The sequence below is a fragment of the Alligator mississippiensis genome, chromosome 8 (assembly GCF_030867095.1).
Source record: "Alligator mississippiensis isolate rAllMis1 chromosome 8, rAllMis1, whole genome shotgun sequence".
Taxonomy (NCBI): domain Eukaryota; kingdom Metazoa; phylum Chordata; order Crocodylia; family Alligatoridae; genus Alligator; species Alligator mississippiensis.
This window is the reverse complement of record NC_081831.1, coordinates 13,443,462-13,457,470: the sequence shown is the minus strand read 5'-3', so window position 1 is coordinate 13,457,470 and position 14,009 is coordinate 13,443,462. Positions and strand designations below refer to the sequence as shown.

General features: G+C 45.3%; 1 protein-coding gene across 1 annotated transcript; it reads right to left on the bottom strand.

The window, feature by feature from the left end:
* Nucleotides 1-1,341: 1,341 nt before the first annotated feature.
* GALR2 (galanin receptor 2) lies at nucleotides 1,342-11,246 on the bottom strand. The gene is made up of 2 exons (XM_006269233.3): nucleotides 10,496-11,246; nucleotides 1,342-5,698 (listed from the first exon to the last, which is right to left on the bottom strand). Exons 1-2 carry the CDS (start codon nucleotides 10,843-10,845, stop codon nucleotides 4,918-4,920), a joined length of 1,131 nt encoding a protein of 376 aa, XP_006269295.1. The 5' UTR covers nucleotides 10,846-11,246; the 3' UTR covers nucleotides 1,342-4,917.
* Between the last annotated feature and the right edge of the window lie 2,763 nt (nucleotides 11,247-14,009).

Below are 14,009 nucleotides of genomic sequence, written 5' to 3'. Positions count from 1 at the left end.
TCATCAGACTCTAGTGTCATGTGTATCAGCATCCCCACGCTGAAAAATGGTGGCGGGAGCACTTTTAAAGTTTGTTCAATGAGCTTTAGTTAAAGTGCCCCCACTGCCATTTTTCAGTGCAGGGAGGCTAATACACATGACATTCCAGGAGCTTTAATTAAAGCAGCTCTCGGAGCTGCTCTAATTTAAAGCGTACCGCCTGCCCGCTCCCAAAGCACAGCTATAAATGCCCAAAAGCCACTCTAATTAAAGTGCCTGGAATGTCATGTGTATCAGAGTCCCCACACTGAAAAGTGATGGTGGATGCACTTTAACTAAAGCTCGTCAAATGAGCTTTAGTTAAAGCGCCCCTGCTGCCATTTTTTTCAGTGCAGGGATGCTGATGCATGTGACACTGGAGTCTGCTGAAAACATGGTAATTACCACGCTCCAGCAGACTCAATTAATCAAGTCTGCTCCATGCACTGTAATTACAAAACGTCGGCACAGCCTCGCTGCATGTGTATAAGCACCCTTAGCGATTATAATAACTTATGTCTACTGCCTACAAGTGTGTCAGTGCCTTTAAAAGGAAATCCACTCCCCAAAGTTTTTGTATAACCCATACGGCCAAACCCAGTCAGCTCAAGATCTGTGCTGAACTTTTTTGCATAAACAAAGGAGCAAGACATTTTGGTTTTCAATCTAAGAGTAGGTATTAGGGAAGGAATTCTACATGGCTTTCCTAGGATCCTACATCTCATGCTCTGAAGCATATTTTCATGAAACCCTGTCAAGGTCAAAACCCCATCCATCTTGCAATGGTTTTCAAACTGAGTACTCAACCAAAGTCCATAGACTGGGTTCAGATTCAGGTCCTAAGGCCTTTTGTTCAAAGAGCATAAATACAAGTCCAATTCAGGGCTCACGTATATAGATGCAACTCCTGTTTACATCATGGCTGAAATCTGCCAACTGCATTCAAGGGCTGATGGGGAACAACAGATCATAGGGTAGATCTGCTCACTAGCTTCTCATGTAAGGTATCTTTTGCTACCCATAAGGTCATGCACAGACCCTGTTATGCATACTGGCCTCTCCCACCCCCTTGGGAGGAGACCACACTTACCAAGAGATGCCTGCTTTAGAGGCAAAGGGAGATAAGCCAACATTCCCCACAGCATATAGAAGTATTTATTATCAACAGAACTAGTTTCTAACTGGGCTTGTATCCTTTAAGTCTGTTGAGAGGACAGCTGGGACCCTCATGAAGGAAAAGCAATGCCACTCTCCGTCCACTTTACAAAAAGAAAGCAGGGTAGAACACAGCATATCGCAAGGTAACAAGGAGATTGGGTATCATCAATATAAAGGTGATTCTTTATTGAGGCAGCTAGATGCAGACAGATCATATGGTTCACCCTCCAGTTCCCACGCTATCTAATACAGTTTGTGCTGCCTAGTGTCACAACACAGTATCAGTCATATGCTGGACTAAGTATTCATGGAATACCTTGTTGGCTATGCTACATGGCCAAGTCTGTATTTGGATAGGAGCATCCCAAGGAACATTTAGTGGTGCAAAGAAATGGTAATCCAGTAGATATCTCTTCTCAGTGAGTCAGTACTAAACCAGTACCCCATGTTGGGAACTAATCAAGGTGCCTTTTGTGGGATTAAACATCATATTAAGGGCAGACTGTTTAGGGCAAGGTAATTTGGCTATGTAATTTGTCATTTCCTCTTTCAACCTGTCTTCTGTAGGGCTCTCTTCACTCTAAAGATGGCCCTATTTCAAGCTTAGAGATCAAGTGATCTCTCTGAACATCCTGCAAAGCATTCGGAAATGCATGGAAATTAAAGGCAGTACTATATACGCAGTGTATGAAATAACAAAATATGGTAGTGAGTACAGGTATATACACCATGTGAGAGTCTGTGTTGCTCTATTCCCACTGCAGAGAGAAACCCCATGCTCCCATATATGGATAGCCCACTCATCTTATCGCAGACTATCACATCAATAGTATCATCCATCTAGTTCCTGGCTCAAAATCGGTCTCTTGTTTCCCTTGGGCACCCTTCTTGCAGGGCTCTAGCACTTAGGCCATCACTTTCAGGAAGGCTGAATGCATGCCTCGAGATCCAGACCGTGACCAGGCCAACCTTCGCATCTCTTATATTCATGGAAATGATTAGTTGCTTCAGTCTGTGGGAAGCCCGTAAAGCACAGACAGAACTTAACCTAAAATCTGACTGCAGGCAGTCGGGGTCATGGGAGCCAGGGTGTGTGCTACCCATATGTCCAAAGTGGTTCCAGCCGATAGAGGTGCTCTGCAAACATCTATCTTTTTTATACTTTTTTAACATTTGCATTGTAATTGCCCCCTGGGACTCAGGGAGCCTCAAGATCCATTGTGCTTGGCTCTACAAATACACTTCAACACATGATCTTTGATCCCAGGAGCTTGCAGCCAAAAAGAAAAAAATGTATTAAATACAGTCAAATATTTATCATTTTAATGTACATGTATATACAATTATATGTTGTATTATGGTGAACGCCAACTAATCTCTGCTACTTTTCTCTCTGCCTATCATAAACCAGCAGGTTTCTTATAGACATCGTAGCAGAGGAGAGGAAGGTAGGTGCTTTTCAGATCAGTCTGCTCGGGGACAGTGAAGGGTTGATTAATAGATGGCAGATGATAAACCAAGAAATCTGATGAGTGGAACAGAGTGGAAAGGCAGAGTTTTACCACAGGAGGTTGTAGAGGCAGATAGTATAGACAGGCTCACAAAAGGACTGGACAAATTCATGGATGATAGTTGGATCCATTAGTACTTATTAAATGGAAAAGTCATGGATGCATCTCTGAACCAAAGATGGTGAGGGTATTACAGGTATCACACCAGATATACCCTGTTCATATGCTCTCCTTCTAAACCAGTGGTTTTCAACTTTTTTTCATTTGTGGACTCCTAAAAAAAAAAAACTTCAAATGGAGGTGCACACCCCTTGGAATTACAAGTGTAGGTATTCACATACTTTTGATTGATCATAGTCATCTTTCATGGACCCCTTATAGTCTGCAGACCCCCAGATGTCCACAACCCACAGATTGAAAACCACTGCTCTGAAGCAGCCACTGCTGTCACTGTCAGAGATGGGGTACAGAGCTAGATGGACTACTGATCTGACCCAGTATGACACACATGTTCTTAGCTGTGAAAAGGCCCTTATGGTGAGGGGAAGTTGCAAGTAACTCCCACATCAGAGGTAGCAGCTTAGACTCTTGCAGTACCTGTGCTCTGGGCTCAAAGATTCTTCACAGACAAGGGGCCTAATTTGAGTCAAACACAGCCTAGAGTTTGGGACTGGTCTGCAGTGATCTAAGCATTGGCCACAAATTTCTCAGGAAATGGCATGCACTCCAATGTACCGCATGGCTTGATGCATAATGGATTTATAACAAGTAGGCAAATTTGTTCAGTTGGGCCCTAACCAGCTGAACCAATGTCATGTCAAAAGTCAAATTTGCCTTTGCTGGGGCAATGCTACCCCTTTCCAAGTCTGCCTAGGTTCCAGGTGTTCTGGTTCATTCCCAAGTGGAGTGGAGACTACAGCACGCTATATTTATTTAGGCATGGGTATCCTCCTCAGCAATGCCACTGAAAAAGGTTTGTCCCTCATTTCTCATGATGCTTTTTACACCTGAATAAAGTGTGAATAAAATGGTATAAAAGGCCACCTTTTGCTCTTGTGTTGCGTAAGCATAAGTGATCGCACATGAAGCCTGGCAGTGAAGAACTGGACTCAAAATGCTCAATTTGTGACACTGCAGCCAACACCATGGCAACACACTGATGTCATATAAATGCAAGATAGTGACCTCAGTGAAGGAGAAACTCAATGAGCTGTGAAGAGAGTCTCTTAAATACGTAAGTGTCCAAAGACAGCAAAGAGAACCAAATAATTCAGTCATTTTCTTTCCATCCAAGCTTTCTTTCTTCATCGAGTTGAATTCAGAGCAATGCCTGCTAGCAGCAGCAGTGGGATGATTGGTCCACTGAACATGGACTCTGTGCATGTGCCTTGCACACAGCCTCTGTCCTGTAATTGGTAATTAGAAGCACAGCCCAGAGTTACTGTTCTACATATCTATCAAGAAAGCAGGCCAAGAGCAGCAAGACCATCTTAAATCACAGTAACGAAAAATGTTAGTCAAAGTGGGAAGGTTTTCAACAGAACTTGTTCTTTTCCTCTTGCTTTATCTGTGTGACTTGTGGGTCACTCTCTACTGCCTTTCTTTAGATGCTTCTCTGTGACAATATTAAGATCCTTGTCAGCAAGCAGCCCTCTCCCCTCCACACTTTTGGCCATTATTTCCAAAAGCCTTTTACCAATCCAGTAATGAGCTGGAAGAAGATCTCTATTTGAGATCTCTAGAAATGATTCTAGTCCTATGGCAGGTGAACTAAGACATGGCTCCCATAAACCCTTTCCCTGCATTGAAAAAGCAAAATTATTCCTGACCTTTAAAATCCTTGAAGGAAATCAAATCACTCATGTCTTACTGGGAGGGTTAAAATAGAAAATAAAAAACAGCCCACTCACTGACCATTAAAACAAGGCAGGAGATAATATCCTATTGTACATGAAAATTGGTTTGGAGAAAGTAGACTTTGATTGCTGGAGCCACATGATCTTGACAGGACATCCATAAAACCATATTCTCTGTATAAGTCCTGGCCATTCTCTTGCCTGAGAGGCTAGAAACCAGCATCAGTCTAAGGGAGAAATACCTACTTGAGCATTTTAATGGAAAATGGGGAGAGCCATATGAGGTCTATTTAAGCCTAAAATCCTGTACAGGTCCCCATGAAACCGTCCTGGACTCAGAAGATCTTTCAAAGTCTGAAAGAAATAATATTCCATTAGGTAACATTGAAGGTGATGAAGGAGTTGGCTGTTTTCTGTGGACGTCCAACCAGTTCTGCCTCCCCCCATGATTGGGCTGGGAGCTGGCAGCAGGTGGAGGACCTGGCATGTGGAGGCTCGCTGATGTGTGTTACTTCCGTCAGATCTGCCTCTAAGGTGCTGACCGTGTTGTTCACTTGAGCTACATGCACCTTGTTGGCCACCTTCTTGTGCAAGAGGCAGATGAAGATCTTCTTGAAGCCCTTGCGGAAGTGTTTGGAGACCAGGGCATAGACAATGGGGTTAACACAGGAGTTGGCATAAGAGATCAGGTGTGAAAGGATCCTAAGCACATAAGTGTTATGGTTGAGAGGGAAGTAACCGAACCAGACACACAGGATGACCAGGTGATGGGGCAGCCAGCAGAGGCAGAAGAGGACAGCTACAATGATGATCATCCTTGTGACCTTGCGCTTAGCCTTCTTGGACTCAGACATGTCTTCAATGGGGTCCACAGATGTCCAGAGGTAACGGATGGTCCTCATGTAGGTGAGGCTTAGGATCAGCACTGGGATAACATAGCTGAAGATGAATGTGCAGAGATCCATGATCTTGCGTTGGGAGATTTTCCAAATGGGATGGCAGACAGTGAGGTTGGCTGTCTGGAACTCCTCGTAGTAACTGAGGTAGGGACCAGAAAAAATAAAGGAAAGACCCCAGATGAGGCAAATGGCAGTGAGACCATTCCTGGGGGTCCTTAGTTCTCTGGAGTGCAGAGGGTATCTTATAGCCAAATACCTAGAAGGGAAAAAGAGAGAGAGAGAGAGAGAAACAAAACTACAGTTCTTTTTACAGCAGAGAGAACTTTGCAAAACCTGAGGATCTGGGGAGAGCACAAGGAAAAACAGCTGAAATGCTCAACTTCACCCTCCTAGTACAATTTCTAATTCAGTCTCATTCTGTTTTTGAGGGTATGACTACACAGCAAAATATAGGTGTGATGGGACCATGTAGCAGTATACCTAAACTAGCTTCACCTAGCTAGCGTGGGTAACAATAACAGCAAGAGTGAAGGACAGTAGCCTGATCTAGCAACTGGAGTACATGTCATCCCTATGCTAGATTAGGCCTGTATAGTGACCTCACACATGGCCCATGGACCGGCAGGGCCAGAAGGCTGAACGCCAGTGGTCCAACTTATTAAAACTTCATGAACACCCCTTTGCATAAATACCAGGCACAATGCCTCCGAACTAAAGAACATCCTAACTTGTCACAGGTAAAACAGTGGCATGAGGGAACTGACAATGTGCTGCCACTGCAGGGATAGGAAGTAGTTTGAAATTTAGTTGAGAGTGGCAAGGAATGGGGCCATTCACCTGCCATACAAGGGAAGGCAAAACCCCACAGCCCATGCCAGTCTGGCTGTGGGGTAAAATTCCCTCCTGATCCCAAATGTGATGATCGATCCGGCCCTAAGCAAAGGAGTAAGACCCTCTAACGAAGAACATTTGGGTTGTTCACTCCCACTAGAAGTATCAGCACTCCCCAGTCAAAATCCCCGGCCTTGGCTGCAGCCAATACCCAATGCTTCTGAGGAAGGTGAGCAAATATAATTATCCTGCTCAAATGCAAGCCTGGAATTGCAGCAAGTCATGCAACAAGATCTGATGACGGAGAAGTGCCTTAAAAATGAAAAGAAATGGTGCCTCTTTGAAAAAGTGGTCCATCTTTTCATGGAGGGTATGTGATGCCAACTCCATTATGGGGATTGCTAGTTGTGGGCGGGTGTGATTCAGTGTATTTAAGCATTAAAATGCATCGGTGAGGAGGCTGCTGTTTGGAGGTGATGAATTAGTGAGAGAGAGGAGATGAGAAGCACAGGATGTGCTTGCTTTGATCTTGCGCACTGGTCCCATTGCTTTTTTCCCATAATGGGAGATAACGGGAACACCCTGATCACGTAAAGGTGTAAATTATTGCTCTGCCATCTCCTGTCTGTAGATAACACTCCTACAGATCAGATTTTTGTCTCACTTATTTTACAATAGCTTTGCATGCATGTAGCTCTACTGCTTTCCACAGACTTACTCCTGATCTTACTCCGGTGTCAGAGAAAAACTGGGTCTTGGATCAGCTTTAATTATATACCCCCATCTCGGGCTCTTTCCATGACAAGTGCACGCTAGATACTAAACTGCACAATAACACCAGTTAAAATCTTGCTTTCTTAAGGGCAAAGTAAAGCCAATTTTGTATCTAGTTTCTCTTCTAAAATTGCTTTTGTGGGACAGGGTGTTACACAAAGGAGTTTGGGATTCTTTTTCACTTGGTTCCTAAGACCCAAAGATCTCTCCAGTTTCAAGTACCCTGAGCTCCAGGAATAAAAAATGCAATAGAATAGCTTCAAGAGTCACTTTTCTTTCTTGCTGCAAATTAATTACTTCCCAGCCACTGGAAGGATAAACTGGTGGCCAAGATCAGCAGCAGGCAAAGTGAGATTGTAAATGTCAGAAGCTGCAGGTTGCCTTCGTTAGAGATGGCTCCACCTGCAAAGGTTGCTGGCATGTAAGATGATTTTAATGGAAAAGCAAACTTAGGTCTGCTGTACCCAGTGCCCCTGGCCCCAATTGGAATAGTCACTGTATTGTTCCCATTGTCATTAGTATATATGATTATATTATTATCGTTGCTATTGCTATTATTAGCTTGGCATGTTGGAGAGAGAGCCTTTCAGGTAACACAATTACAGGGCATTAGATTGGAAGGAGAAACAGTCTACTAAAATTAATTTGCTTGTTCTTCTTTAAATGATGTGCTTGTTTTGCAGCATATCAAAATGCAAATAATCTTTCTCTAGTAGTTCCTTAACTCATCCAGGAGCTACAGCTTATTTTACTGCATCTGCTCCTGAACCTCTTATGACAGGATCACTTAACAGTAAGTAAATAGCTTTGTTTCTCTCTAGTTTCTAGTAACCTAACCAACACAGTTCTCAAATGCTGGTGAAAACAATCCAAAGACAGGTTTTAACCCCATTATATCAATATACATCTACAGCAATTAGTTAGAACCAAACAGCTTCACTCCAGATGTATGTATCAGAATATAGCCCCAGTTTCTTTTAAAATGCTTCACCCGCCTTCTGTATTTCCCATTAGCTCTGCAGTCCTTATAGCAATTTCAAAAACTGATGAGCTTCTGATCATTCGGGGCCAGATTGCAAACGTCTTTCGTATGCTAGTCAGCAGCGGCCAGCATGTATACCTAATCCCGTAAGTAACTGCACATCAGCAGAAACAACGGATTTGCAAACTAGTCCTATGGAGTTCCTTTGCTGTCATCCTTTCAGCTGCGTTCTCAGCTGATGTTTTTCATTCTGATGATCTGAATAAATTCTGCCACAAGACCTGAGGCATCCACAGAACTCTGCTCCTCCATTTAAATTTAATGAACACTCTCATGTACTGAGGTCCCATTTGCTTTTCATGAGTGATCCTGCCTTTTTCAGCCATGCTTTCATTGGATTTGTACCTGATCCAGATGTAGTTCTCTTTGGTTACTAGTGCAGTTTGACCTATATGCTTCACATCCTTATGCATCTGTCTTTAGTTTGGTGCATTCAATGCTATGGAAATGCCAAACTGTGTAACTATTGGTAAATGATATTTCACTGAAAGAAGTCTGTTCTTTACTTAACTTAAACCCCTGAAAAGACAAGCCAATTGTAGTTGAATGAGTCAGTAGGTGTAGAGGTAAAGATTTTAGATTTCAGCTCTAAGCTGCGTTAGAACAACTGCTGTGTCCTAACTTGGATTTTAACTTCTAGCTCAGTTGGTTAGAGCATAGTGCTAATAACATCAAGATTGCAGGTTCTGTCCTGGGTTGGACTAGATGATCTCTTGAGGTCCCTTCCAGCCTTACTTCTCTGTGAGAATTTGCTTTAACTTGGGCTAAGTCTATTTGCAGTTTTTATTTGTAGTGCAGACATATCCTGAGGGCTTGTCTCCAGGGAAGTTACCGTGTAATAAGCTAAGGTGTGAACCTACAACACACTGGATGCTCTGGACTAATTCCCAGTGTGGACTCAGGGGGCATATCTACATGAACAATTCATGCACCTTAATAAATTCCAGCACAATTTGTGCCAGAGTCAGATGCTCCCGGGTGCAGCATCTTCTTGTGCTCCTGGGAGCAGCTGCCCTGAAGCAGGTAGCCTAGCATCAGCCCTGAGCTCCAGGTGGCAGTCAGTGGCATCAGGGCTCTCTGGGGCGTGAGGGTGCTACAGTGCAGAGCTAGCTGGCAGGCAGCCCCAACACTGAAGCGTTCTCATGCCCCAGCCAGCCCTGGTCACAGTCAACAAGTGTGTTTCAGCACACATAAGTACTTTGCTGTAGGACAGTACTTGTCATGGGCAGTACTCTCCTACAGCAGAATTAATTAATTTACTGCACCCTAATAAGAGTGCATATGTAAACTGTGATGCTTTACTGTGGAGTTAATTGTGCAACTCTACAGTAAAGTGCATGTGTAGATCATGATGCGCCCAGCAAGCACTAAGGAGGAAATAGCTTACTCCACATTCAAAAGCACTCTACCAATCTCCATGCAGAGTCTGTGCAGAGATGTCAGTGCATTGTATATTTGTGCTCCAGCTGTGGTGTAAATCCTAAATGCTGATGTACCAGTGTAGAGCTGCATTCATAGGTTTCTCCTGTAGCTAATCTTTGTGCTGGAAAGGATCTACATGAATACTACTTAAACCACAGCACTTCAGTTGCAGTCCCTGCCCTGTCCCCCCCCCCCTGCCTTTCCCCTGCCCTACTAAAGAGATACTGGGGAAGTTTCTCTTTAGGTTCTCTTCTCCTTACACTAGTTTTACTCTAGCTCCTCTCCTCTCAATAAAGTTACTCCCGATTTACACTTAGAGAGAGGAGAGATTGGCCCTGGGAGAAGAGAATCAGGTCCAGCAAGTAGCCTGAGAGTTGAGCCCTGGCTCCGAGCTCCCTTCTGCAAAGCTGGACACTTCCCAGCAAGTGCTCCTGGTTCTCTCTGTCCCGCTCCTAGGCATGAGCCCAACACAAGTTCCTCCGCTCCTTTCCAGGGGTGACCAGTTCCTTCACTGCAGCTCTGAGAGTGCCAGTTACCCTGCCAAGGGAATTGCCCTGCGGTAGCTCAGCTGGACAAAGCCTCACTGCAAAGCTCAGCAGACAAGTCCTATTCCCTCTGAACTGCTGCTTCCCACGTGTAATGCACAGAGCTGAGCTTGCGACTCTCCAGGTGCAGCCTGAGACTGCGCAGAGGAACTCTTAGCCCTGCCAAGAACCCGTGTGAGCCAACTGGGTGTGTGTGAATGGGGTCCCTTGTCCTGCCCTCTCCACCACACCTCACCCAGCTGCTGCTGTCCCTGGTTGTGCCGCCCTTCCAGCTCCTCCAGGAACCCCTAAAAAGTTGCAGGGAGCGACCTGCGAGTCCCGGAGAGGCAGGACCAAGCTCTACCCGAGGCGTCAACCACAGAGGACCTCGGGTAACACCCTAGACACCCGGGCAGCCCAGGAGCTCCAGAGCCCTAGCCCCTTCCCTGGCTCCTCTTACCTGTCCAGGGACACCGTGGCCAGCGTGAAGCTGCTGGCGTACATGGTCAGGTAGATGAAGAAGTGCACGGCTTTGCAGAGGAAGGGCCCGAAGACCCAGCCGTCCAGGGTGTAGATGGTAGCCTGGAAGGGCACGCAGAAGACGATGAAGCACAGATCAGCCACGCCCAGGTTGAGGATGAAGAGGTTGGTGGTGTTGTGCACCTGCCCGTTGCGGAGCAGCACCGCCAGCACCAGCGCGTTGCCCACCGTGCCCACCAGGAAGATGAGCGAGTAGACCAGCGGCAGGAGCACGGACTCGGGCTGCCAGCCCGCCTCGCCGCCCCCCGACGTGTTCAGCGAGCCGTTCATCTCCCCGGGCAGGGCAGGGCTGGTCAATTGCACCCGGGGCTGGTCAGTTTCGGGCGCTGCATGGGGATCCGAGCGCCCCTTGCAGCCCCAGCCCCAGGGATCTCCCTGCGCTGCGCTGCGCTGCGCTGCGCCGCGCCGCGAGCCGGGGGATCCGAGCGAGCGCGGCCAAACTTCTTGGCAGCTTTGTTCCCGTCCCTCCCGCGCCGGGAGCCGGGCGCGCTGTGAGTGCCGGGAAGCAGGGGCTCAAAACTAAATAAATAGGTCCAGACCAGCCTCTTGTTTCCAGGGAGATAAGTGCCTAAACTCAAATTAATGGTGGCCATAGAAACCCAGCCCCCTCCCTTCCCCCCAGTGAAGTCCCGCTCGTTTTCATCCACTGCCTCGTCTGTCCGCTTCAGGCGGAAAAGGAGAGTGAGTGGCCAGCTGCCTCCAGGGGAGGCGAACAGCTCCTTAATCCTTCCCACAGCAAAATAAAACAAACACCAAATCTTTTTATAGGGAAATCTGGCCAAGGCGAGTTTGCTTCGTGCCTCTGCAAAGGTCTGAGCTGATGAGATGCCAAGTTCTGCTGAGAGCGGGATCCGCTCGGCTCTGCTCCTCTGTGCAACAGGGGCTGCGAGCTAGCTTCATTCACTACATGGTTTTTTCTTCTAATCCAGCGGGGGAGAATCCCCCAGACCTCAACCCTTCCACTTTGAAGTCAGTGGGGGGTTTATAGGAGCAAAACGCAGGGTTTGCAAAGAGCCATCAGGAAAATAACATCGGTTGAATAGTCTCCAGGCAGCTCTCCTATTGCTTGTAGTTTGTAGTAGTGCTTTTATTTTATTATTTATCTTATCAGATATACTCTATCCGTGTAGCTTCTCCAGGTCCCCTTAAGGTTTCCATCTTGGTTGGTTGGTACTGAATACAACGCGGGACCAAACCGCTCTAGATTAGGCTTTCTGCCTTGCAAAAGAGTTCTCTGCTTTGTCATCTGGGCATTAAGGGGAAAAAAATTTGGCAGGGCCACTTGTAGTAGGAACAAATCCTAAACACCTTTCTTCTTTCAGGCAGCTGTAAAACTGCATTCCTCCCCTCCTCGTTCTGTGCCGTTCCAAATTATTTTGCTGAGATTGTCAAATGAAATCGGTTCTCCAAGTGCATTTCATCCAGGGGATATTCTTTCTGCTCTGGTTTGAAAGTAGTGACTGGTAATAATAATGAATAGAATTATTTGTATTTCCTGTTTCATGTCCATGGATCTCAAAAGAATGTATGGACATCAATGCATTAAACCTCACAACAACCCTGATGGGAAAATCTGAGGCACAGAGAAGGGAAGTGACTTCAATAAAAACCCCACAGCTAGGCAAAGCATCTAGCTGATGCTAGAACCCTGAACTCCCCCCCAGACATATACTTTCATCTCTAGCCACTGAGCCTGCCATTCAGAGAGCAAATGCACAAGGGTGAATCCAATTTTGCTCATCGCCCTACAAAAAAGAGTCGATATATTGAATAAAATAGTTACTGTGAGTAAAACACTCAGCTCTTGATTTTGAGAAATATGCTGCGATGAGCTCTCAGAGAGTGTTTCCAATTAAAAAGCAAGGAATAAAAATGGAGTGATGCTGTAGCTGTGATGGCCCTGGAGACATGCAGGAGGCAAGGATTTTTCTGGGTGATATTTTAACAGCTCTGGGAGTAGAGATCAATCACAGAAACAGCCTGGCAGTAAGTAACTGCCTGAGTTTCTGGTTCAGCAATGCAAATCTGTCACTTGATTAAAAACAACAGAAACGAATTAAGAGATTTGATTATGATTTAAGGGATCCCTTCCTAGGTCAACCACAATTTTTCTGTATGGTCTTGGGAAAGTCATTCACACTCTCTGTGCCTCATTTCCCCATGAGTAAAATGGGGATACTAATACTGCCTTGTATGTCTCATGCTAAGATTGTAAGCTCTTTGTGGCACAGACTGTTCCTTACTAGGTGTATACATAGTGTGTGGCATCACTGAGCCCTAATCTTGGCTGGGGCTTCTCTACTTTACTGTAAGAGAACCCTTTCCATTATGAAAAAACTTTTGCTAGACAATGATCCTGTTTTTTATTGATTTTTGGTTCCCCTTATATTCCTGCTTTATGCTACTGGCAAAGACAGGATGGCACCATAGAGACCATTTTGTTCAGACAGGTATAAGCTTTTGGAGGCAACAGCCTACTTTGTTAGATGATATGACCAGTCCATTCACAGCAGCTGACAGAGTAGGCTGTGGCCTTCAAAAGCTTGTGCTTTTTTAACTTATCCAGCTGAGCTAATAACAAATTTAACATTTAAAGATCTGTCCTATCTCCTAAGATATATATAAAGACAGGTATTTATCTTTGATCAGAAGTACTCCCTTAACCTAACAGGACACATGTCTTGTTTTCTCAGTTTATACCTTTCTGAAAAAGGTGGTCTCCTGCCCTGTCTGGCTCCAAACTAAAATGTCTCTGTCTGTCTCTCTGTCTCTCACTTTCTCTTGCTCTCTTTAATCTCCCCCTATGCTGTTGTAACTGTAAACTGATTTTTATGCATGGCTTGACCTTGTCATTTGCAGCTCTACATGCACAGCACAAGATCTTTGTATTTGTGAATTAAGGATTGGTGTCACAGTCCTGAAAACTGAAGTCTTTCCTTCTGTAGACCTTGGCTTCTGGCAGAAGCATGCCTCAGTGCAAGATAATTTCACAGTCTCCTTCCCCACTTAGTCTTAGGCCTGGAAAAAGGACTCTGAGCTGCATGGGGTAAAGACTTATCCACTGAACTGAAACCACAAGAACTATTTTGCTTAGTGATCTGAACCCTCAGGTGGCACATCTTTTGGGCACTGCTTACTATGTAGGGTTGAAGATGGGTATCTCAAGATGCCAGACCTGAGTCTCAATTCACTGCTTTTCTTCACCTTGTGTCACCAGTAGACAAATCAGGTCCTGTATATCATTAGCAATCTCCTGCATTTTCCAGTGTCTCCTGCCACCCTCCCACACCCCATACATATAGAATGCAATGTTGTAGTCTCATCACATCCCTTCTTTCAACTCCCAGCAACACAAGACAATGAAAAAGACACAGGTTTGCAGATGAAATCTGTGCAATGAGCCAGCTGTTGACAGTTTTATCCCTCAGACTTAA